The 25985-nt window shown below is 37.7% G+C and overlaps 1 protein-coding gene across 2 annotated transcripts in view; it reads right to left on the minus strand.

Moving 5' to 3' along the window:
• Positions 1-11534: 11534 nt before the first annotated feature.
• CDIN1 (CDAN1 interacting nuclease 1) overlaps positions 11535-25985 on the minus strand; it is a 144404-nt gene continuing 129953 nt past the window's right edge. For both annotated transcript variants that reach the window (XM_060759888.2, XM_060759880.2), the window contains one exon: positions 11535-12412. In XM_060759888.2, coding sequence (XP_060615871.2) covers positions 12333-12412 — 80 coding nt within the window. In that variant the 3' untranslated portion in view covers positions 11535-12332. The remainder of the gene's footprint in view (positions 12413-25985) is intronic.

Genomic DNA, 25985 nt, shown 5'->3' on the forward strand with positions numbered 1-25985 from the left:
ATGTGGAAATTAAACAAAGTTTTCCATGTAAGCTTTAACAGACTTGAAATAGAACCAAGAAAGCATTTTCTTTGCTTGATTAGCCAAACCAATCACTCACCGTTCTAATCTTATTGAAGTTTGTGTGATTTGCATTTTTTGCTTAATGATTTTGGTATATAACCCAGGATTTATGCTAATGGCAGGGACCTGCACCACGCAAATCATTACTGCCATTAGAATTTATCTTACGGCATGAACTCACAGTACTTATCCTGTCACACTTTCATTTTATTAGAAAAGTTTGCAGAGTTAGAAGTCATTTAAAGTAATTTAATTGTTAAATGTTAATTAAAAATGCAATGGGTAATAGATTTTGACTGAACACAGACACAGCTCCATTGCTGCTATGAACCATGTGAACTGAAAATATAGCATGGTTGGACAAGACCTCTTTCTTTTTTAAGGCAGAACTTGCCACGGTGCCCAATATTATTTAACCCTCGTTCCTTTAGCTGAAATGGCAAGGGAAAAATCTATACAGGGTAATGTTTAAGTTGTGTTGTAATAGGAGTAAAATCAGCAAAAGATACTTCTGTTTGAATTAATAACCAACTGGGGTTAATGGTCACTGTCTTCACCTTAGGCTCCCAATTAAACTCTGGACCTTGGTTGTTACTACTTAATTGACTTAAGTTTCATTTCATTTCAATGTTCTAAACAGCCTGACCAAAATCACCCTGACAGAGGAATGTGGCCCTCAAAGATGTGCGCTGACATACTCGGCATATTCCCGTGCTGACATTTCGTTTTGTGTTGACATTGTGCAATTGTGCTCTGTCCATGCTTTGCTGCGAATGACTACAGATGGCTCAGGACAAATCTAGTCCCAGACTGTATGAAATGTACAGATGTACCACTAAAAAAAACAACCCCACACGCACGGAAAGGATGCTAGTCAAAAGCAAAGATTTCAGCTCCAATTATCTGAATGGGGAAATTACTCCACAGTTCAATGCACTGTATTCATGAGGCTGACTTCTTGATAACTGCGTTTAGGATTGCAGCCTAAGGCAATCGCACACCTTCAAGTAAATCTCATTGAATTGGATAGGGCTTATTTCTACATGTAGCTAGCTCTGAGTCGGAGAAAAGGAACGATCTCATAAGATCTGTATAAAACAAGCTTTTGTTGGGTTACGGAAAGGTCAGATGTTCTACAAAGTTTGTAGAAATAACTCATAGCTCTGTCTCCTGTGTACAGTAAATATTATTTGAATGCTTTATTATTAAGAACATGCTGGGATTCAAAAGATTAAATAAGGAAGATGCAATTATGAGCTAAATAATAAACAGAGTCGATTTGGTCCCCCTTGCATTTTTAACTTTCCTGTCATTGTTTAGTATATGGCTGCTATACAAAGAGCAGCTTAGGTCAGCTACTATAAATTATGTTTTTAGTACAATAGTAATCCACTAAGATTATTTCCAAGTTTGATCAAAGGAATTCAAAAGTTCGCTCTAAACTTTTCCATATAACAGGAAAATCTTCATTTTGAAGTCTTAACTGTTTCAGTTTGGTATCGCCGATCTGAAGTCTCCTTCTACAACTGGAAATACATGATATGGTTCAATTTATCTGAAATCTATTATGAATAGTACGTTTATGTCATTTTTAGGCGGGTAAATATAAATTTTCCATGGGGTGGCCATGTCATTCTACTACAGCAAAAACAATACCAGCTTTAGTAGACAGCAGCTGAACTTGCTGCTATTTGTTACATCACACAACAGATTATACCAAATAAAACTTGTCAAGCTGTAAGATGCCATAAGACTGGTTGTTGTAAGTTTTTTTCAGGCTATATGGCCATGTTCCAGAAGCATTCTCTCCTGATGTTTCACATACATCTATGGCAGGCATCCTCAGAGGTTGTGAAAATGGGGTTTATATATCTGTGGAATGTCCAGGGTGGGAGAAAGAACTCTTGTCTGTTGGAGGTAGGTGTGAATGTTTCAATTGACCACCTTGATTAGCATTTAATGGCCTAGCAATTTTCAAGGTGTGGCTTCTTACTGCCTAAGGGGAATCCTTTGTTGAGAGGTGATTATCCCTAACTGTTTATTGTCTGGAGTTCCCCTGTTTTTGAATGTTGTTCTTTATTTACTGTTATGATTTTAGAGGTTTTTTTAAAATACTGGTAGCCAGATTTTGTTCATTTTCATGGTTGTTTCTCCTTTCAGTTGAAATGGTGCACATGCTTATGGATTTCATCTACCTCAGACAAGAGTTCTTTCTCCCACCCTGGACATTCCACAGATATATAAACCCCATTTTCCTAGTTTCAAACAGGGTTTGGAGTGGCATTTATGTGGTAATAAGTGTCATGAGCATGAATATGTAGCATAACTGGATATGGAACAACTAGCAGATCTTTAACTCTAGGTTACAAATCCTAATGAGACCTGAAATCTGAAGAACAGGCTGGATTTCGGCATGGCAGAAGCACAATAGACCAGTGTTTTGTGCTTTCACACCTAATCTAAAATAGTCTGAAGAAACCAAAGGGATGCCTATACATGGCATCTGTGGATTTTACCTCAGCCTTTGACTTAATTGATAGACAGCGTTTGTGGGCAAAGTTGGCAAAGACTAATGTGGATAGACGACTATTGTTATTATTGCAACAGCTATACTCGTGGACAGACCTAAGAGTGAGGTTAGGCCTGTCAGGCAAGCTATCAAACAACATTGAAACAAAAAGAGGAGTTAGGCGAGGCTGTCTGCTAGCGCCCTTTCTGTTTTAACTTTTACGTGGATAATTTAGTTGCCGAGCTAAGCTCCCCCAACCACTTCCCTCCCTTAGGAGGTAGTTGGAGAATCCAAGTCTTGTTGTATGCGGATGAAATGGTCCTCCTGTCAACTACGCAAATAGGTCTCAGGAGCCTTTTGAGGTCACTAAGCAGAATTTGCGAACAAGAGAAGTTGAGGATCAATCATTTTAAAACCAAAGTAATGGTATTCTCCAAAAGGAAACAAATACACAATTGGAAATTGGATGGCCATTCAATAGAGCAGTGTCATAGCTTTAAATATCTGGGCATACACTTCTCATATAATGGAAATTGGAAGAGCCATATTGAGGCAGCCAAACTAGCTGCATGGAGGTCAGTGAACTCAATCCTAGCCTTCGGGAAAACAAAGGGAGGATCCTTGATATGTCCCACAGCAAAGATTTTTGCTGCTAAAATTTTACCCCAACTATTATATGGAGCCGAAATTTGGGGACAGGGTAATACAAAACAGGTTGAATGTATTCAGAATAAGTTTGCAAGAGCTCTTTTAGCCCTTCCCCCTGGGACTCCAGCTGCCTTGTTAAGGCTGGAATTGGATCTTCCCTCACTTAAGGCCAGAATGCATAAGCTTAACATCTTATATGGGAAGAGGCTCCTGAGAATGGAGGACAAGAGTATAACAAAGCAATGCATGATGGAGCAGTATGAGCAGGGAGGATGGGCACAATACTGGCAAGCCTTGCTCCTTCAGTACTTTGATGGGTCAACAAATACTCTAATGTATCTGGACAAGAAGGCGATGAGAGGGATGCAGCTGACAACTTGCAGATTAGCAAACTGCAAGGTTTCTCTACTTGGTATCCTCGACTAAAAAGTGACCAATATTGTCAACAGTATCTTCAAGACCTAATGTCAGCAGTCCTGAGGAAAGCATTTACAGCCCTGCGATTCCAAACAATGCCATCAAACTAGCTAGAGGGGAGATACAGAGGGATCCCTCATGCCCAACGACTTTGCATTTGTGGCACAGGGGAAATAGAAGACCTAACACACTATTTGCTACGTTGCCCCTTGTACAACGACCCTAGGAAAAATCTCCTAGGATCACTCTTGGAAGATAGGGCATCATGGCAACAATCTGCGGTGATCTGCGATGTGCTAGCAGATCATTCCAAAAATATAACACTAAAGGTTGCCACATTCGCAATCGCAGCCCAAAAGATCAGAGCCAAAGTAGCAAAATCCATACTGGGGATCAGGAATGGAAACGATTTGGAATGACACAAAGCAGACACTGTCATTGTCATGTTTTGCTTTCATAATTTTAAAGAACTTGTTTTAGTTTTAATTCTTGTTACGTTTTAAGGTTTATATTGGAAAGTGTTTATAAAGTTAGTATATTATTGATGTCACGGCCTATGGCTAGTACAATAAACCATTCATTCATTAATTCATTCAATAAATAAATAAATAAATAAATAATGAGACCTGAAATCTAGTTGGAGGGGTTCCCCATCTGTTTCTACAGGTTTTGGGAGGACAGAGGCAGCAGCAGAGAAGATGGCACGTGTCTCCTGAATCGTTTGGCCTTCTCTCAGAGTCACCAACTTCACTAGTAAAGACACGGATGAATGTCTGCCTTATGTTTTGGAATTCCCTCTCATGATACAACTGGGTTTCATGCTTTGCTACTTACTTTCCACCAGCAGGTAAATATCTTTATTGAAAGCTTTACAGATCTTTGGTTCTTAACTTTTTGTATCAGAAAAATATTTTCATGAAGTGGTCTATAATTATAACTTGTAATGTATTAAATGTGTTTTTAACTTTTTTAAATAAATGTTTGAAGGGAGCATTTAGTTTTTCAATTCTTTAGTTCAATATATTGTTAGAGCTATATTTTGTTTAGACTTACATTGCAAACCACTTTCTCTACATTGGAAGAAAGCAGGGACATTAAACAAAGAAACACATGAAAGTATTACTGATGGAAGAAGCTGTGTTAAATGATACTAATCAGTGACCTGTGCTCTGAACTAATAACCCTCTAGACTGGATTAGTACAATCCGCTGTGTGGGGTTTTCCTCAAAATTGGAGTGGATATTGCAGCGAGAGCACTATTTAATAGGTTGCTAAGAGGCAGTCTACCAACTTTCATACACTACGTGTCAATATGTCAACTGGTTAACTTCCAGATGATGTTACTGACATACAAGAACCTAAACAACTGGGGACCAGAATATCTGTTAGAATATCTTCTTCCATATCAACCTGCTGCTTCCAAAGATCTGACAATCGGAGCCTCTCTCCTGGTTTTGCTGTCTGAAGATCTATGTATGTGACAGTCCAAGGCTTATGAGCATTATGAAGTGGATACTACACCAAAACACACTGCCATTTTATTAATACATACAGTATATGTAATATGTACACATAAGTGACAAATGTGTTATACATTTTATGTAATGAATTAGGTACTAGATAAATAAAATGATTTATTATTTACACATACTGGCTAGAACTCATGATCACAGCTACAAATGTATAAGTTAGTGTTACACATTTTTGACAAGTTGGCATTCAGAATAACAAAAGATCATGAAAGTTCCCCAATCTGGATTTATGAGGCAGCAGCTACTAACAGTTGCAGTGGAGACTGTTGGACAGAGGGGCGAGGGAATATCAATCTGCTGGATAACAATGATGGGAGAACAGATGCCCATTGCTTGCAGTTGCTAGTATCCAGTAAGTTAGGATTGAGGGCTCAAGCCAGAAGATGCTACTTAGCCAAGTAGCTGAGGTAGAATCACAGACAGAATATACATTCCTATTCTTTTTAAGCTACGCACACACACACACACACACACACACACACGCACAATCTCCTTGATGTTTTTGTATTTTAAATATTTTTATTCCATAATTTATTTTATAATATACCTCTCAGATCTTATGATGAAAGACAGACTATAAACAAAACATATATAGATCTGTTAATATATTTAATCTAATGAAATATAATTAATGCATTCAACTGTCAATGCATTTAATAAGTAAATGTGTAGCTATTTTGTCTTTCTCAGGTAGGGATTTGTGTATCTGTGTAGGTAGAAGGCTGCTTCCATTATTCTAGTCCACATTCTTAGTGTTGTATCACAATACTGAGGGGTGTTCAACCATTTTGAACTTGTTGGTCATATTGGTTTGTGTTGCTGCTTTGGTTCCACAATTAGTGATATGGGACAGGGGAGAGTGAGGAAAGATTCAAAAGCTTGTCGTAAACCAGGAATTAACTATAAATTCATCAATAATTGCACTACTTTAAACATCATGGATCCAATCTGTGGAATTCTGGGATTTGTAGTTTGATGAGGAACATGGTATTTTCATGCTATCAGAAATCTAGCATATTCCCTTAAAGTATAATTTCTATGGCACCAAGAGTGCACACCTACACCTCAATCTTAAACTGGTTTCATCCTTCTCTTATCGGGGTATCTTGGTACTTTCCAAGTACCTCACCAAACTATAAATTTCAGGAAAGCCATGAAAATTGAAACGATATGAAGCTGGTGCAGCTGTGTTGTCTGGATATACTTTTAGTATCTGAACTCATCTCCAGTTCCCACATTTACACCACGGGTGCCTACAAGTACAATCCTTGGCTGTCTTCAGTATAGGTGAATCTTGAATCTCTGTCCTTTAAGATAGATGGTGTGGAACCTCTCTTACTGACTGAGATCTGTAGTAGTAAATCTCTTCAACCATACATAATTACAGCCAGTATGTGAGTGCTTGTCAATCATTCCTTCATCTTTACAGCTAATCACCAGAATCCTTGAAGTTGGAATCACGTCTTATTTTTTAGTGAGCAACTAGACAGAAGACTACATGCATGCTTTCCCTATAGAATGTTAATGAAGATCAGCCATTTATTAAGTTTTAATTTAAAATGGAAAAGTCATAGATGGGAGTAGGAATATTGCTTGTGGAAGATGCCCGAGCCATTCTGATTCATGTGGTATTTGCTTGAAATGTTTGCATTTTATCACAAATCCTCTATATATGTGTTCAAACAGAACAGTTCTAATGGACCTCAATTATTTGGTAGTCTAGCCATGGTTATAACCAGGGCCGTAGCCAGAAAAAAATGTCGGGAGGGGTTGAATTTTGGGGGGGGGGGGGGTTGAAAATTTCACGGGGGGGGGGGGTTGAAACCTGCCTATTTTATTTATTTATTTATTTACAGCTTTTCTATTCCGCCCTTCTCCTCACCCCGCAGGGGACTCAGGGCGGATTACAGTGTACACATATATGGCAAACATTCAATACCAATTTTTGACATACAAACATATACAGACATACACAGAGGCTATTTAACTTTTTCTGGCCGCCAGGGGAGCTGTTGCTTTCCTCATCCATCTGCGACGCTGATGAAGCACTTCCACATTCCCCACACGCTTCCCCGCTGGAATGCTTTGCCGGAGTCTTCTTTATGCCCTCATAAATCAGTTAATTTAGCCTCCCCACACTTTAAGGTGGTACCTAATTTTCCTACTTGACAGATGCAACAGTCTTTCGGGTTGCAAAGGTCGACAACAGGCTACACACAATTGGTTGGAAACCCACTCCAACCCGGGCTGGCTTCGAACTCATGACCTTTTGGTCAGAGTGATCTTCATGCAGCTGACACTCAGCCAGCTGCGCCACAATCCCCGCAAAGAGCATAGCAGGGGGCAGAGCAGCCTTCCATAGCGTGCAGCTCTGCCCCTGTCAACCACCTCCACCAAGTCTGGCCTTCTTAATGAGAGCATTCAACACACACACACCCAACTTGGTTGCTTCGCTACATCGGCTATTGCTGCAAGTAATGACAGTGTGAATAAATTGTCAATATTTGCTTGAGATAGTGCTTGCAGTTCTGGAGGGACTCTTAATTTTTGCATCTCAGACTTAGCATGAGGATTTGGTTAACCAGTTAAAATTCATGAGTAAACCAGTTTTTTAAAAAAATCTGAAACATTTCGGGGGGGGGGTTGAACCCCTAACCCCCCCCCCCTCGCTACAGGCCTGGTTATAACCTGTTAAGCATTACTGATATTATTGTTCGAGAGATAATATATACCACACCAGTTTACCACACCATCTCCTTGGAGAATTAGAGGCATGTGCAATGCAATTGCATTTGATTCCTTTGTCAATAACTAAAGTATAAATATAGGATATCATGGTTGTCAATTGTGCAGGAATAAGGCCATTGGGTTGCTGAGAGTTTTTTGAGCTGTATGGCCAAAAACTCACAGCAACCCAGTGATTCTGGTCAAGAAAGCTTTTGACAATACAATAAGGCCACTTTCCCCCCCAATATAACTATAATGCTACTTATTTTATACTTACTTTGCAGTGTTGTGTCTCAAGTTGTTATCTGATGTAGGGGGTATTGTGGTCGGTGATAAAAGCGTGAGAAACAAGACTTCATACTCAGGCCAGAAGTCACATGCTAGTAATGTTTAGTAATGTTACTTTTTCTTAAAGTGGAAGAATAACAACTAAGGAGCAAAACATAACTTTTAAAGAAGTGTGACATAACAATAAAAACTTTTGATTAATTGAGTACAGAACAGGGGGCAGTAACAGAAAGAAATTAATACGAAAAAGCGACTTGTCTAACTTTGATGGTTTGTTATCTGTTGAAATAATCCACTAATTTCAAATTACTGTCTGGCATCCTGTTAATGACGTGTGCATGGTAAGTCTGATGTATGCCTATGGATATTTTTTTGGTTGTTGGTATTCTCTTTCGAGAGGCAGTATGGTTTGAGCTTTGGACTATTACTCTGGGGGCAAGAGTTTAAATAGTTACTCAGTCACCTTGGGCAAGCCATACTCTTCCTGACATAGAAGAAAGAAAAATCAAACTTCTTCGGAACAAATCTTGCTAGGAAAACTCAATGATACAGATTTATCTTAGTGTCATTATATGTTAAAACTGACTTAAAGGTACACAATAACTCTCTTGCAACCTCTTCAACTATCAGTCTCCCCACCCCCCAAGAACTGATTCTTCTGGTGTGATATTGCCTGAACAGCCATTGGTAGCCATAGGCAGACTGATGATATCATCCACTGAGATTTCACTGGATGTCCCGGAGTGTGGTGGAGGCTCCTTCTTTGGAGGCTTTGAAACAGAGGCTGGATGGGCATCTGTTGGGGTTGCTTTGAATGTGATTTTCCTGCTTCTTGGCAGGAGGTTGGACTGGGTGGCCCAAGAGGTCTCTTCCAACTCTATGATTCCATACAATGTCATTGGTCTGAGTTTGGCTCTGAGGCAGACTCCTTCCACCAGCCAGAGAATGGCTGCTTTGAGCAAAACTGTGAGTCTTGGGGGTTACAGCACAGTTCTGAATGTGGAATCTTAACACTACTGGGAAACACAGGATATTCACCATATTTTCCTGTATTCAGTTCTAATCCAGTTAAGAATAAGAGAACTGTAGCTTTTGACCAGAGTTGGACAGAAGGAGTGAACAGAGCATTGTATGGAATGCTTGTGCTTACTTTTATACGGAAGGGTACAAGTGGGGGTAGGTATCACCCCTTTCAGTCCATTCCTATCCCAGGAGCCTTTTGTTAAAAGTGTGAGACACCACTGCTCAGACCTTTCATGGACTAGGTACATATATACTTGTGCTATAACTCATCCACCAGCAACTGAGAATGAACCTGTGTGTGTCCATCAGTTTGTTTATTGATGTACCAAATACTTTTTTTTAAAAAAGCTTCCATATTTGACTTATTGTGCACACTTTCTATGGCTCATTGAAAGGCCTTTTTACAGTGTTTGTAAGAGCAGATGCTTGGTAAGTCTATATATGCCAGTAAGAACATCATTCAGTTTTATGCACACTTCTGTTTTTCTTGCTTGGCATAATTCATTAGCACACTCTGCTGAATACTCTTTCCATAAAACTGGATTTGGCTGTAATGTTAAGGTTCTAATCACTATAACACTGACAAGATTGCAACTGCCTTTTTTCTCCTCAGAACTAAATATTTATAGTGGGTAAAGAAAAGAAACACATACATTATTTTGAAACATAAAAAGAAAATATTTTTAATTTAGTAATATTTTAAATAATTTTGGTTATAGATAAAACAGCTCAACATCGTGTCTTTTGTATCATACACTTTAAAAATCACTACACAGAAAGGAGTGTATATAAAGTCAAAAACTTTGATTGAAGATACTAGTATAGTCTCCCAACCTGTTATGTTATGGAAGGGTATAAATCCCAATATACGAGCACCACATTTTATTTATCATTCCTGAACATAAATCTAATGTAAAATCCAAACAAAACAAAGATTAGATGAGGCTTGAGCACAATTTTTAACATCTGTGCAGATAAATTTAATTTATTCCAAAGTGAGGGAAATGGAGAACTACTAGGCCATCTTACAAAGGCTGCTGTTACAGATTATTTCACACAACAGAATGCAGATGTACCACCAGTTTTACCCTCAGAGGCTTTTACATCTCGAGAAACCCTCACCTTCAGTTTAGTATTGTAATAATTCTACATTTGTTCATTTTAACTGTGATCAAGGTTTTAAACATGCCAGATAGTAGCACCCTGAATGCTATTTCCGGACAATACCCATCAGTTACACACAGCAGTATTCTTCTGCCGTCTTTTAAGTGCAAGCAGACCCATGAGCCCCTTGGATTATGTTGAACATAAATGAATTACAGGAGCTTGCAAAAAAGTTCTTTTTAATAATTAAAAACACCCAATAAGGCCTTAATATAAGGCCTATTTACCAAGTAGAAAACAATGATAAAATAATTCTGAAATATTTATGCATCATGTAGCTATTTTTTTAAAATACCAGATAGCTAGCTAGCCCATGGTCTAGAGACCAAGCTTCTTAAACTTTTCCACTTGTGACTCCTTTTGCAACCCCAGGTCTATAGAGATATGAAATAAGTATAAACATCAAACATTTACAGACAGCAAATCAGCATTTGCAAGCCTTGCTTAAACAGGGTGATTGTCCTTTACCTTAAGTACAGCTAAGACATCTTCTACAAACACTGCATAACAGAATTGTATAAATGTCTAAAATAGTCACTAGATGATGCTCAGAAAACTTTTACTACTGTCAGTTGTTTTGGGACCCCCAACATTGAGCTAAGGCAGGCACCTTCAAACTGCGCCCCTCCAAGCTGTTTGCGCCTCCAGTTCCCAGAAGCCCGAGCCAGCTTGTTCAATGGTTATGAATTTGAGGATGCTTGAGCAAAAGGGGCTACTATGGGTCCTGATCCCTGCTGCAAATTAACTGGGGGAAGAGAGTAAGGGCAACTGTGTGAATGGTTTATATTGTTCAAAAGTATTTGTATGTTTGATGGTTTCATGGAGTTCCCTGTGGTGCAATGGGTTAAACCCTTGTGCCGGCAGGACTGCTGACTGAAAGGTCTGCAGTTCAAATCCACGGAGCAAGGTGAGCTCCCATCTGTCAACTCCAGCTTCTCATGCAGGGACATGAGAGAAGCCTCCCAGGATGGTAAAACATATGGGTGTCCTCCAGACAACATCTTTGCAGATTGCCAATTCTCTTACACCAGAAATGACTTGCTGTTTCTCAAGTTGTCCTGACACGAAAAAAGACTTTATATTGGCTTTATAGACTGTGCCTTGCCCTGAGACCTGTTGATACAGAGTGGGTCAGACATCAATCGGATTTCTAGGATAAGAGATGCAAGTTCAAATACGTTTCACTTTATTTAACGTTCAAACATCTGTATTAAAACACCTGCTACACATTTTTGAGTTTTGATTTCACATATAACATCATTTCTCAAGAAACAAAAATTCTGTAATTATCATTTAACAAATGAAAATGAGTAGCTCATATATCAGCAATTAAAATTACATTAAAATGCCAATGGTTTGGTTTGGAAGGTCAGAGTGACAATAGTGCCTTGCCAGATGGCAAGCTTTCTTATCCCCTATGCACTGTATTAGGCTGGCACAATATGAATGCTAAGAATGGACATTTAGTACTAACCAAGTTTGCATTAGCTTGTTTCATAACACTGACCAGAAAAAGATTTGTGTGACAGAAGACATTTTTCCTGAGGTGGCTTCATAACTGGGAGAAAAACTGAAAACCACACCTTTTAGCCTCCACAATTCTTTTGTTGAAAGTGCAAGGAGAAACCCTCCGGAAGGAAGAAAGATTATAGCTATCTATAAACTGTTTGACAGAGACAGAAATGCTGATAATTTTTGGGCTGTGTCTGTAGTTTTTGGCTGCTTGCATCAGCAGAGGGTTGAAATAAAACAGAAACCCTTGATGTGTTTATCTAAAGTACTAGTAGGGTGATCCCAGGCAGTAAAGAGTTCAACCCAAGTTCAGCGCAGATGTTGCCAGTAGTTTATACTGGAGGAAAATAATATCACTTCCGGATTTGCCTTTTCCTCTAAATTTTCTTCCATTTACAGCTCACCCATGCCTTCTCAAAGAGTAACTATGTCTTCAGGGAAGCAGTCTTTTAGCAATATACCACGGTTGCGATGACAATCCAGCTCCTCAATAAATCCATACCAGTAGATAACCAGCCCGGGACCAAATCTGCATTAAAGATAAAAGACAAGACAGGGCTAAATAGATAATCATAGGCACATTTACAATATGAGTCTATGAAGCTACAAATAATTGACACACATAGAGGTCACTGTCACTTTGTCCCATAGTTGAAGGTTGCAATTCTGGTAAATTTATGTAAAAAATGAACTGAAGCAAAATTCTCATCCACTTCTCGAAACTGAACACTTTACAGTTTGAATTCATTATGAAGCTGAATTTGTCTACCTGAAAATGAAAGGAGGCTTTAATCTTTTAGAATTATTTTATACAATCCTTAAGGAAGCTAGTAGAACTCTTTAGGTGGAACATACCTGAAATGTTAGATAATGTTAGATTCTATTCTATTTTTATTTCAATATATTTTAGATGTTTTGTAAAAAGCAGTAGAAGTAGTGATCACAATAACAATAGTGATTATGGTTATTTGAAATAGAATCTGTGCAATAAGGTATTACCCAAGTAACTATAAAAGCAAATACAGTTTATTGCACGTTTTTATTCTAAGTGTCTCCATATTGTGCCTTGAGGAATTCCTCAAATATTACTAAGACTGACTCATCTGCACTCGGCAATCTCAGGAAGTAGCCAATGGCCTATGTTACCCATCAGGAAGTTCAGGCCCTCAGGCAGGGTTCATAAAGAAGTAATCACTATCAATCACTGTGTACAGCGATATGTTTTGCACATCAGTTTCACGTTTTTCCTACTGAGAGCACTTAATTAAAGGGAAGCACTACTTTTGGTGTAGTGTTGCAAGAATTCTACAGTGAAATCATAAATTATGAATGCTAGGTTAGTAAAAGGATGTCTAAAAACAGAACAGGCTTCTACAGTCTAATGTTACGGCAGGCTGTACAACAGGAGGCCAAAAAGCTCTTTCCTTCTGTGATTTATTGTATAGCGTAGTGAACTTGCCAAAAACAACAGTACAGGATGAGCTGTTAAGAGACCATACAAGTTCAGTGGAAATTCATGTAATGGTCTCCACACAAAGCTGTATTCACACCAACATGGCAGCCAGCTCTTGTTAATGTTTTAATTATAATCAAAAAGTCTCAGAAGAGCAATAGTAATTTAAACAGTCATGTTGATAGTACAGATATTTGAAACCATGGGCAATACCAGGTTGGCTTTGTTACATGGGTTCTTCCCAATACTAAAGTGGAAAAATGTTTCACAGATGTATAATAAATAATTAACAGATAGCAAGAGGAACAAAACACAAAGGGCTTCTCCAATTCTTCTGACTGGACAGAGATCTTATGCAGTTGCTTATTTTTGTCATATATTGATTTATAGCTATTATCATCTAATGCTTTGAGAAGTTTTTGTTGTGCAGAGCATAAACATCACATTTTTCATCTGAAAACCTCAAGTGTTTCAGAACAAGTGCTCTATAAAGACTAGTATTGCTAAATAATTCTTTCTAAACGTTCATTGGCAGTAAGGCCTGATTATAGGTGTGTTCAATCAAGCTATGTCAAGGAGAAGTAAAAAAAAAAAAATCACTGCCCATGTATATTGTGAGGCCCCATCTATACTTCCATATAATGCACTTTGAAACTGCACTATATGGTAAGTGTAGACTCATATAATGTAATTCAATGCATGTAAATAGCATTATATGGCAGTGTAGATGGGGCCACAGTTGCTGCCAAGATTGAGTTGGAACATAAAAAATATAGATTTCTCTGGGTGTACTGTATAGACTGTATATGGGCCTTCTAATTCAACAAAAATACAAGATATGTTTTTGGGTATAAAAACATTGGGTATAAAAACATATGGTATATCGCAATCTTTGCTTCCCTGGACAGCATACTGAAGTCTTTCAAGCTGATTAACTTGGCATCATTTTTAATAGTTGTTTTTATCGAGAATAAAAGTTGCTCACAAGAGAGTGGAGCATGATAGAAAAGCATATTAGTGGATATTAAGATAAAAGGTGTGGGAACATTGTGCTGAAGAAAGTTTGAAAAGGGAGAAACAAATGAGAGAAGAGCACGAGAAAAAAAGTGCACCATTCCTCCCCCCCCCATGTTTTTTTTAAATCTTGGCATCATTGATACATATTATGCTGTGGTTCAGTGTGCTATGAAACATGCAAGTCTTTGTGATACTAACCCAGGAGACCTGCTTATCGCAAGAACATGGAAAAGTAATGCAATTTTAGCCAGCTTCTTTTGCCTCCAGCAAGAAACAGTAATCTAATCCAGTCTTAGAAGAAGTGTAATATACTTTAACTAGTCATCTGAGCTGAATTCATTGCTAGGGGTCATAATCTATGATCATGATCCTCGGGATCATAATCCTGAACCCTATTGTTTTAGACTAGAATAGATATATTTATTGACTGAATATTCAAAGTTGATTCAATGAATCTATTCTAATTGGAACCAACTAATAATAGAACTTGGGCCAGGTCACTAGACTGTTAGAAGGACCTAGAAACAGGGCACAATCCAAAGGAAGACAAACCCACAGGATACTGTGCAGTGCAGGGCTCCCATTCTGAGTAACAGCTGATAAACTGTTATTTCCAGACTGGATGGTAGAGAAATAACACCCACAAAACCCATTACCAATTGTTTTACATTGGTATAAGTCAAAAGCCTCCAGGTCACAACAGTACATGGACTATTCCCATATTGTATACATACATTCTTATAGAATACAGAGTTAAAATGTAATATGCAATGTGCCTATAAGTCAACTTTGACAATGTTGATCCTATTGAATGAGATTACCTCCAAGACACTGTCTTCAACAGTTCTGCTCAATTACTGCAAGCTCAGGGCAATGGCTTCCTGTGATCAAGTCTATCCACCTGTAACTTGTGCTTTTCTTACTACCTCTCAGTTTGCAAAAACATTATTGTCTTTTCCAATGAGTAATGTTGTCTCATGATATGTTAAAAATAGCTTCAGTTAAGTTGTTTTAGCTTCTAGTCAGAGTTTAGCTTCTAGTCAGAATCGTCTACTGTGGCATAGACGATTCTTGAGGATCTTACCTATTTTCTTCATAGCAGACATTTCAAGTTCTAGCTGTGTTTTGATTTCTTGATACACTGTTCACTTTGTTTTGATTAATAACTGAGCTAAGATACAGAAAATCTTTGAAAGTCTTCATCACACATTTCATCACTCTATAAATTTCCTGTGCTAATAATTTGTCCTTTCTTACTATTCAGCTCTACCCGTTTTCACTTTCCTGATTGATTTACTTTTGAAATTTTTTGGTTCAGTCAATGTATGTTTTTAATATTATCTCTAGTTTTTTTTCCTTTTTCAATTTCATATCTGGCATTTTTTTTACTAATCTCCTATGATTGATTTCTTCTTTTTTGGTGGTTGGGATATATATTGAGCATTTCTAATCTATAGCTCACTGTTTTGTTTTCTCTGATTTTTGGCAGACTTTTGTTTGAATTTGGATGGATTCTATAGACTGAAACAGCTCTATTAGTATGCATTATGCTTCCAGGGATTTATTTGTCCCAAGTACTTTGAGAACAGCTTCAACTTTCCTTTCTAAAATTGTAGCTTATTTGTAAAAATGTTCTACTTTGAAGGAATCTGTTATTCTTTTATCTTGTTTGTATACTTCTTCAACATATTATTTTAATTATCTTTTTATTTTGACCTAATCATATAATGTATGATCCTGTAGATAATTTAGTATTACTATTCTTGGCTTACTTTTTCCTTTGATTACGTGGATTTTGTGAGAAAGGGCTCTTATTTCACCTCTTTTTTGGGTGACTTCTTATACTATCTGATTATTACATTTTTTTAAAAAAATATGTACAAGTTGCTAAACAATAGCATTCAGGATTTAAACACTGTCACTTAACTATGTTTGTTTCTAGTCTGTCTTTAAAAAAATGAAGAGTTACAGCAATCATTCAACGAGATTTTTCTTTCTTTCTGGCTACCAACAGACGTGTTTGCATTCTTCCTTGGCAATTTCCCTAGTTTTAGCCTGCAGTTTTTTTGGTTCATGAGTGACTAGCTTTAGTAGCTCACACTGTGTTCTTCTCATGGTCTTTAAATTCTACAGGGATGTTCTTTAGATTGTATTTTGGCACTATGACTGATTTAAAGATAAAACATACAAAAGATTATCATTAAAATGTCATTAAATTAATACTGTTTGTCAGATGGACTGGACTCAAGCCATGCAGGACTTTATAGATCATAAGCAGCACTTTGGATTTTGCCTAGAAACAGTTTGATAGCCAGTGGAGCTTTTTTTAAACAAAGGAGTTGTGTGCTCCTCATAACCAGCTCCAGTCAACATTCTGGCTGCAATGAAGTTTCTGAACACTTTTAAAAGATAGTCCCAAGTATAGTGCATTACAATAACCCAAATGGAATGTAAGTAAGACAATCACTGATGAGGATTATGAGATTCGACATTTACACAGAGGGGTGCAACTGGCACTGGTTCTGAATGTGGAAATGTAATGCTGCACAAAGATAAGCATCCACACTCAAGGTTGAATCCAAGAGTACATTCAAACGGATGGTGTAAAGCCCCATCTATTGAAAGTTTTTAATTCCTGTTCCCTGTATCTTTCAACTGACCATCAGCATATCTGTCTGGTTTGGATTAAGCGTCAATTTGTTGATTCTATCCAATCCATTATTGATGCCAGCCCCTGGTTTAGACTGAAATAGCTCCCCTAGCAGTTAAAAGGGGAAAAGGTGGTGTTCTCAGCATACCTAGTGGTACTATACCTCAAAATTATGAACTAATCTTCTTCATTGGACATGTTAAATAGTATGGGGGATGAAACAGAACATGGGGTTCCTCTTGGCCAACAGTCAAGGTGTCAAACAAGAATCTTCCAGCTCCAGCTTCTGAGCTTGTCCTTCCAGAAAGAACTGGAGCTATTGCAAAACAAGTCTAATCCAAGTGAGGTTGCCTAGAAAGATATGTTACTGAAAGCTATTGAGAGATCCAGCAGAACCAATAGGGACATGTTCACTCTATCCTGTTTTTGATGTTGACAGTCTAACAAGGCCATCAAACGTGCCTTCATGTTGTAGGCAGGAATGCAGATAGATTTAAATGGCTCTAAAGAATCTATCTCACCCAGCAACACCTGGATTTCGGACACTGTCACACATTCTAGTACTTGGGCCAAAATGGCATATGGGATACTGGCTGATAATTATGTGGGTCAGTGTGATTCAGACAGAACTTTATCAATAAAGGTGTTACTAATACATTGTAATAGCATGTTGAGCCCTGCCTTGCTGCAAAAAGATACTATTCACTCACATAATCCTGTTTCTCTGTGTTATAAAAATAATAAAGGGCAAGAATTTAGAAGACATGTCGTAGCTCTCCAACAATCCCGTACACATCCTTTGGCTGTATAAATTGAAAAGTATCCAAGACCAGTTATATCCAGTGGCCCTATATTATCTGGAGTGTATCACACCAAAATCCTGGGTTATTTTCTTAAAATTGTCTCTGAAATCAAAGATAGCACATGTGTAACACCAATACAATTACTATTCTAATTCATTGTTCAAAAAGACTTAAGTAAAGTACTTAAAACCAAAATTAACTTGTTGGCACATTTTACATTTGGCACTGACTATCAGGAACTCCTGCTGCTAAGCACTAATTTCTCTCTCATTAGCTCACAGAGTTGGAAAATCACAAACAATGTCAGTAGTTAATTATTGCTGCCTTAATTTGAAAAGTCATTTAACCTTTTTTCCCTCTTTTGTGTCAAGAGGAAGAAGTAAAGAGGTCAAAGATAGAAGCAAGATCCACCCTTTTAAATTTGAGTCTCACCACCATTTTTCAAAGATGTATAACTGCAATATGTGAAGAATCCAGCACAGGGTTTTAAATTATAGGGTAAGCATAGAAATGTATTTATAGATTAATGGCACTGTTTAACAAATTGGTGACTAACTTTCCCTTTGTATTCACTTAAAGACAGTTAGACTTAAGAGAAGCCAAGAACAGAAAATTCTGGAATGATTGCTCCCTGTAATAAAATAAATGAGAACAATTTCGGAGTGTTGTGAAATGTCTTTGAGGCTAAATTCATTGTCAAAACAACAAATAGACTCTGCTTGAAAAGAAATACTCATCAAAGGTCACTCTACTAGAATGATATTATTCCTGAATGTTGCATCAAGAGGGCAACAACACTGGAGTAAAAAAAAAATATTTCTGACTGCCAAGAGACTCCTATTCATTGTCTTGGCCATTGCCATATGATATCTCTCAGGGATCATCTTATTCCCATGCTACTTAACATCTACTGGGGAGGTATTTCATGTCAGCATGACAGAGACCTCATATGGCTCTACTTTATTTATTTATTTCAGTTACTTATGCCCCGCCCTTCTCACCCCCCCCCCCCGAGGGGGGACTCAGGGCGGCTTACAAACAGCGGCACAATTCGATGCCTGAATCAATAAACAAACGATACCTACAACAATTTAGACAGTTAACAGATTAAAAACATCAGTACACAATAAAATAACATAACATAACATAACATAACAAAACAATCTCATGCTCAGTATTCAGAGTTCCATGTATCTATTCCATTCCATTCATCCATGTTTGTCGTCAGATCTTCCTTTAGCTGCCAGCATGTCCAAAGGCTTGGTCCCATATCCAGGTATTCAGTTTTTTCCTGAACGTCAGAAGGGAAGTCGCTGATCTAATCTCCCCGGGGAGTGAGTTCCACAGGTGAGGGGCCACCACTGAGAAGGCCCTGCTCCTCGTCCCCGCCAACCTCACTTGTGATAGTGGCGGAGTCGAGAGCAGGGCCTCCCCAGACGATCTTAAATTTCGAGGTGGGATGTAGAGGGAGGTCTATATTCTTACTTATTTGTTCAAAATAGGGTAACAATAAATACATAAGCATTCAAATCCTACCCCCCTTTGTCACTGCTCCCGAAGCAATGTGGAGAATGAAAATATGAACTGGAGAACACCTGCTATGTTTGAGACTGTCCACAAGATCATGCTGGCTCCACTTGAAAAACCTCCTCCCATATCAACCTGCCCATGTTTCAGATTTTGAGTCCTTATGATTGCTATGCATCTGTTAAAGAGAGGGTCTTCTCTCTTATGGCGACTTGGAATGCCCTCCTCAGTGAGGTCTAGATTCATAGAATCATAGAGTTGGAAGAGACCTCATGGGCCATCCAGTCCAACCCCCTGCCAAGAAGCAGGAATATTGCATTCAAAGCACCCCTGACAGATGGCCATCCAGCCTCTGTTTAAAAGCCTCCAAAGAAGGAGCCTCCACCACACTCCAGGGCAGAGAGTTCCACTGCTGAACAGCTCTCACAGTCAAGAAGTTCTTCCTAATGTTCAGATGGAATCTCCTTTCTTGTAGTTTGAAGCTATTGTTCCGTGTCCTAGTCTCCAGGGAAGAAGAAAACAAGCTTGCTCCCTCATCCCTGTGACTTCTAACATCACAATCTTTCCCTTACCAGAAGAAATACTTCTTGACATGTTAAAGATGATGTTTCATAACACCATGAAACCCCTGTTAAACCCCTGTGCCGGCAGGACTGAAGAACGACAGGTTGCAGGTTTGAATCCGGGGAGAGGCAGATGAGCTCCCTCTATCAGCTCCAGCTCCTCATGCGGGGACATGAGAGAAGCCTCCCACAAGGGTGATAAAAACAGTGTCCCCTGGGCAACGTCCTTGCAGACGGCCAATTCTCTCACACCAGGAGTCACTCCTGACACAACAAATAAATAAATAAATAAATAAATAAAAAATAACAAAATGAAACACAAATTTTGTTCCTGAGCAATGAATGTCATTTCCTAATTGGTTCTATCATAAAAACATAGAAAACGATTAAACTGCAAAAACTTTCTGCAGGACATTTTGCTATAGCTTTTCAATGAACATCTCATAGAGTCTCAACCAATTCAACATAGTTTGTGGCAGCCATAAAAATTAGGATTTTGTAGCATGACAACTACTTTCAAAGTAAGAACAGAACAATTAAACAAGAAATAACACTTTCAAACCAGGAACAGATCCCCCCCCCCCCCAATTTTGTTACATAGTGTAATCTACCCGTTGTTTTTAATAAATATTTTCATAACTTTAGACTGGCTTATTTTTTGGCATTGTTATGAAGATTTTTTTTTGCATTTATCTTTTGAGCAAACAGTTATAAAATTATTTTGGAAGTTTTCTCATATCTAATTGTATTGAGTCCCAACATAAAACAATGACCCTGCATGATCTTTACAGAGATTAAAAAGATTCTCTGAATTTAAATATTTTGATGTAATGAAAATGATTTGCTGAGAAATAATAGTAAAAACCCACATTAATTGTAACCTCACACCCTCAGTAGTCAGTAAGCAATTTCAGCCACGCATCATAAAACATAAAGACTTATTTTGCAATTCTGCAAATCAAGGAATATTTTCCTTACTCATTTTAAGTAGTGATGGTAAAAAAGGGGTCTAGTTCTAAATAAATTGTAATTTTTCTTTATTTGCACAGCATCGCAAAACAAATACTGGTGTGTAATGGTAGCCTCCTTTTGTCTAATTTCTCCAAATCCTATATATCACAATTAAGAATAATCAGAAGTAAATGTTTAGTTAAAGTTGTAACTGGCCGACTTTAAAGAAATGCCAATCTGCAAACTGCCAGGGTGACACAAAACATGAGGCAAGTTATAGAATAAGGTTAAACTGAGGTCCAGGCAGCCAAAATGCTGGTCATCTCATCTTGCCATTAGATGATTAATCATTGTTTATTTTTAGAGCTTGAACTAAGGGGCCATTCTGGGGCCAGCGCAAGATGATATTATCTGAAAAATCTCTTGGCTGCCTAGTGCCAGGAGGAGAAACCCTTCTCTCTCTTTTGCAGCTGTTGATCTGGCTTCATTGCTTGCCAGAGTGGTAAGATGTGCCAAACATCAAATCTCCCCCACTATGTTTATGTCATATTGCATGTCCTACATCCAAAGGTGATTCTGAGATGGAAAGGCTAGGTCTGACATAATGTAGTCCTTACTGGGATCCAGGGCTAAAATCTTGTTTGCTACAAGGTCCTTTGCCCGAGGTCAGTTCATCCTTTAGCCAGAGGAGGTATTCCCCCTGCTGGCCATACATGACTCACCTCAAAAGAATCTGGGCACAATATACACTGCAATAAAACTTACTATTGCTCTCCTTTCCTTGCCATAAAAATAGTCAGCAGAGTTCTTGCAACCTCATAGATCAACGCTTCTTAAGCTCTCATATAGGTTTCTTCTTGCAAAGATTTTTGTTAGAAAGTATATCTAGAAATGCCAGCCTGCAAATTGCCAGGGCGGCACAAAACATGAGGCAAGTTATGTTAAAAATGTCTATGTTGAAATTGCCTTGCTTTCCAATGCTTTTGATTACTTTGCAATGAGTCTACCACCTGGTAGCATGGCCACTGGATTTAGCCAATTCATTATATCCATATGAATTTTTAATAACCAGATAGAAAGCATGAACCATCTATTTATAACCATCTAATTCCGGTGGCGCTGTGGGTTAAACCGCTGAGCTGCTGAACTTGTTGACCAAAAGGTCAGAGGTTTGAATCCAGGGAGCAGCAGGAGTTACTGCTGTTAGACCCAGCTTCTGCCAACCTAGCAGTTTGAAAACATGCAAATGTGAGTAGATTAATAGGTACAGGTCTGACGGGACAGTAACGGCGCTCCATGAAGTCATGCCGGCCACATGACCTTGGAGGTGTCTACGGACAACATCAGCTCTTTGGTTTAAAAATGGAAATGAGCACCAACCCCTAAGTTAGACATGTCAGAACTTAATGTCAGGGGAAAACCTTTACCTTTACCTAATTCTTTAGTTTTAATGCAAATGTTTGCTTTGATTGTATGTCTGTTTTATGTGAATTGACTTGCTGCCTACTTGTAAGGCAGCTGTGAGTCCCCTTCGGGGTGATAAGGGTGGAGTATAAATATGGTAAATAAATAAATAAATAAATATGGGATATGGCCCTAATGTGGCTCTGGAGAGAAAATACTAAATTATGTTACAAATTACTAATAATTTCAGAAACAGGGTAAACATGGAATTTATTGTTGAAATTTAGCAATATTTAATGAAGACTGTGCTAGCATTGTTTCACAGTCAGATTATTGCGGTTAGCATGTGTTTGTTAGAGAATGAGAGACTGAGAAAGACAGACATAAAAAGGAAGGCTGGATCTGAATTTAATTCAGAACCCACAGCTATTATTATCAGATCTGAGTTCATCAGCTTGGAAAGTTTTTTAAAAGAAGTTGGAGTTCATAGCTTAAATCAAAATAAACACCTGAATTTCAAACAACTGGATTCAGGGGAGTAAAATATAAAATAAATAAAACTTTTTATTTTGGCCTTTATAAGCTGCCCAATTGTAAAATGCGCCAATAAAGGGATAAATTCTTTCCTTGGAACTGTACATGGTGTATACATTCTGTGGATAAATAGAGCTCTTATTTCTAAACCTGTCAGCCCTAGATTTTCCACCTGCTTTACTTTTACATTTACATTTTTAAAGCATATTTTAAAAGCATGTCTAATAGATTAAGCATTATTTTTCACCAAGTTCAAAGTGAAAGGGGGGGGGGGGGCTAGCAGCTTTGCTCATGCTACCTGATTTCACTATGGCAACAGAAGAAAAATGGTAAATTCCAGAGATTAAAAGAGCTATAATTCCAGTTGAAGGAATAAAACTAAGAATTAAAATTCATTTGTAATTCCAGGTAATTTACACTACCTTAGAACTATTAGTTAATTTTAAGTGCCCCAGTTTCCAAGGGAAAGGATAAAATTAAAATAATATCATAAAATAGATGGAAACATGCATGCCTGATTAAGCATTGTTTTCTTTTTAAAGTACTTATTTAATCTTCTTGAGGATACACATATGCAATTTCTGCAAATGTATAGGAATGCTGGTATAAATATGTTGTTTCTCATAGCTACTATTCTTAAAAACACTTAACAGACTTGACAATCCTACAGGATGGTGGGGTTTTTTTTGAAATAGTAAACTTCTTGTTAATAAATCTTACCAAGAAACTCCTAAAATGTGTGTGTGTGCCTTCAAGTTGGCTTATTGTGGTCCCATGAATTCCATGGGGTTTTCCCAGGCAGGAAATACTGAGTTGTCTTTCCCAGATAGGGTCACCATAAATTGGAATTGAATTGAAGGCACACAGCAAGAACAACAACAAACTTCTATTTGAATTAAACTCTGATTCACAAGCCATCCAAATGTAATGTCAAATTTCAAAGTACCCTTAAGAGATCATAATTTTATCTAACATTAGTCTTACATTTCATATACCTTATAAGACACATGGACAATTTCTTTCTGGAATATATTGGGTCATATTAATTACTAATATGGAAGTGAGATGAGCAATGATATATTTCATGGTGTTGTGTTTACTATGTAAAAGAATGTTTTTAAGATACAGTCATGTGGCATATTGGGATCAATATAGATGCAACAGAATAATAGAATCATAGAGTTGGAAGAAACCTTGTGGGCCATCTAGCCCAACCCCCTGCCAAGAAGCAGTAAAATTGCGTTCAAAGCACCCCCAACAGATGGCCATCCAGCCTGTTTAATGTCTTATAAAGCATTTAATTAACAGTTAATCTGTAAAAGTAGAAAAGTTGTATGATCAGTAACATCCAAAAATCAATTGATATGACAAAGTGAAATTAAGTAACACAAGTCAGTTCCAAATATTCCACTGATGTTTATGGTTCACGACTTATTAATTTACAGAACTGCCTGTGTGAGAGCTATTTCAAAAAATAGGCAGAACCGAACTGAAATTTACAGCTATGCATCTTCAACAAGGATAATAATAATAATAATAATAATAATAATAATAATAATAATAATCATCATCATCATCTTTATTTATATTCCACTTTATCTCCCCGGAGGGACTCAGAGTAGATTACAGTATTCAAAGCTTTTTACACAGTGAACAAAAATGACGACATACAACACACAAAGGTAAAGGACCAGTTGCAAATGTCAGTTCTCTTACAAATGTACAACACCTGTATGAAAAATAAACTTGCAAATACAGTTATTAAAAACTTCACCTTACTTTTTCAATTTTAGGGTCATATATCTGAATAAATATTGAAGAAAGATGCTTAGAAATTGAAACATGGGAAGAGGGCTCCAATATATAAATACACTGGTCTCTGCAACTCTTATGGAGGATAATGGCTAGCACTGCATAAACAAATTCTCATGTTAATAGGTTAAGTGTTCATGCAGTTGATAAATGTGAAGCTAATATAATCAGTGACAGTAAGAAACCATACAATTGGCTGTTGGCAGAGCTAATCAGAGCTTCTAGTTTTCACAAGGGTCAAGTTTCAGAAAGATGTCGACTCTAGGCCTTTTGACCTAGATGAGACCTTGTACATGCCAGCCTTACTTTCTGGCAAACAGACTGAAACTCTGAGTGTAAATCAGTAACATGTGCCCTTCACTAATAGAACACATGGCTTTAAAATTAAAATGCAATGTGATCAAGTGCTTCAGGATATTTTAACAGTTAAAAGAGAATTGCTCAGATAAAATGGTTAGGTCACATCTTTTATGGCCCTCTGCTCCTCCCCACTTAAAAACCTGGACAAATTCAATTGTATTGTATTTCTTTAAAATCTGCTGGAAAAACAAAAAGTTCACTTAATTATTTCATGGTTGATTGATCTAGAGGAAATGAGGATGCTGTCTGTGTTTTTCTACAACATATGCCACTTATTAGATACATAGGTTTTGCTACATCCAAGCTGCTTAAAAAATGATGTCTGGAAAAAATGACTTGGTAAATACAAAAACATAATCAAAACAGCAAAAAGGCTTACACAATCACAATTCTAGTATTTTTCCATATATTTAATACATGTTTGTATGTGTGTGTGTATTCTATTATAAACTTGCACTCACACTTTTTCTATCCATATACATAATAAATACATACGAACAGTGCAATCCAATGTATGGTTAGGTTTTCCCCTGATGTTAAGTCCAATCGTGTCCAACTCTGGGGGTTGGTGCTCATCTCCATTTCTAAGCTGAAGAGCCAACATTGTCAGTAAACAACTCCAAGATTATGAAGCTGGAATGACTGCATGGAGCGCTGTTACCTTCCCGCCAGAGCGGTACCTATTGATCTACTCACATTTGCATGTATTCAAACCTGGATTCGGACCTGTGACCTTTTGTCCAGCAAGTTCAGCAGCTCAGCACTTTAACTCACTGCGCCACTGGGGGCTCCCTAATCCAATGCATACCTGTGAAGCAATACTCTATACACTCAAATGTAAGTCTAGAAACCTTAGTTTAAAAAATTACCCAAAACCTTGGATTTCCTTATCTCCACAGCTCAATATGAGCATTGTACCTTAACTTTTCCTTAAAAAGAACTATCCATTTCTTTGAGTAGTGTGGAAACACAATAATTCACCTGAAGTTCATTAGGGAACTTAAGTTTCATTGTTTCAGAAAACAGCC

The sequence above is a fragment of the Anolis sagrei genome, chromosome 1 (genome assembly GCF_037176765.1).
Source record: "Anolis sagrei isolate rAnoSag1 chromosome 1, rAnoSag1.mat, whole genome shotgun sequence".
Lineage (NCBI taxonomy): Eukaryota > Metazoa > Chordata > Lepidosauria > Squamata > Dactyloidae > Anolis > Anolis sagrei.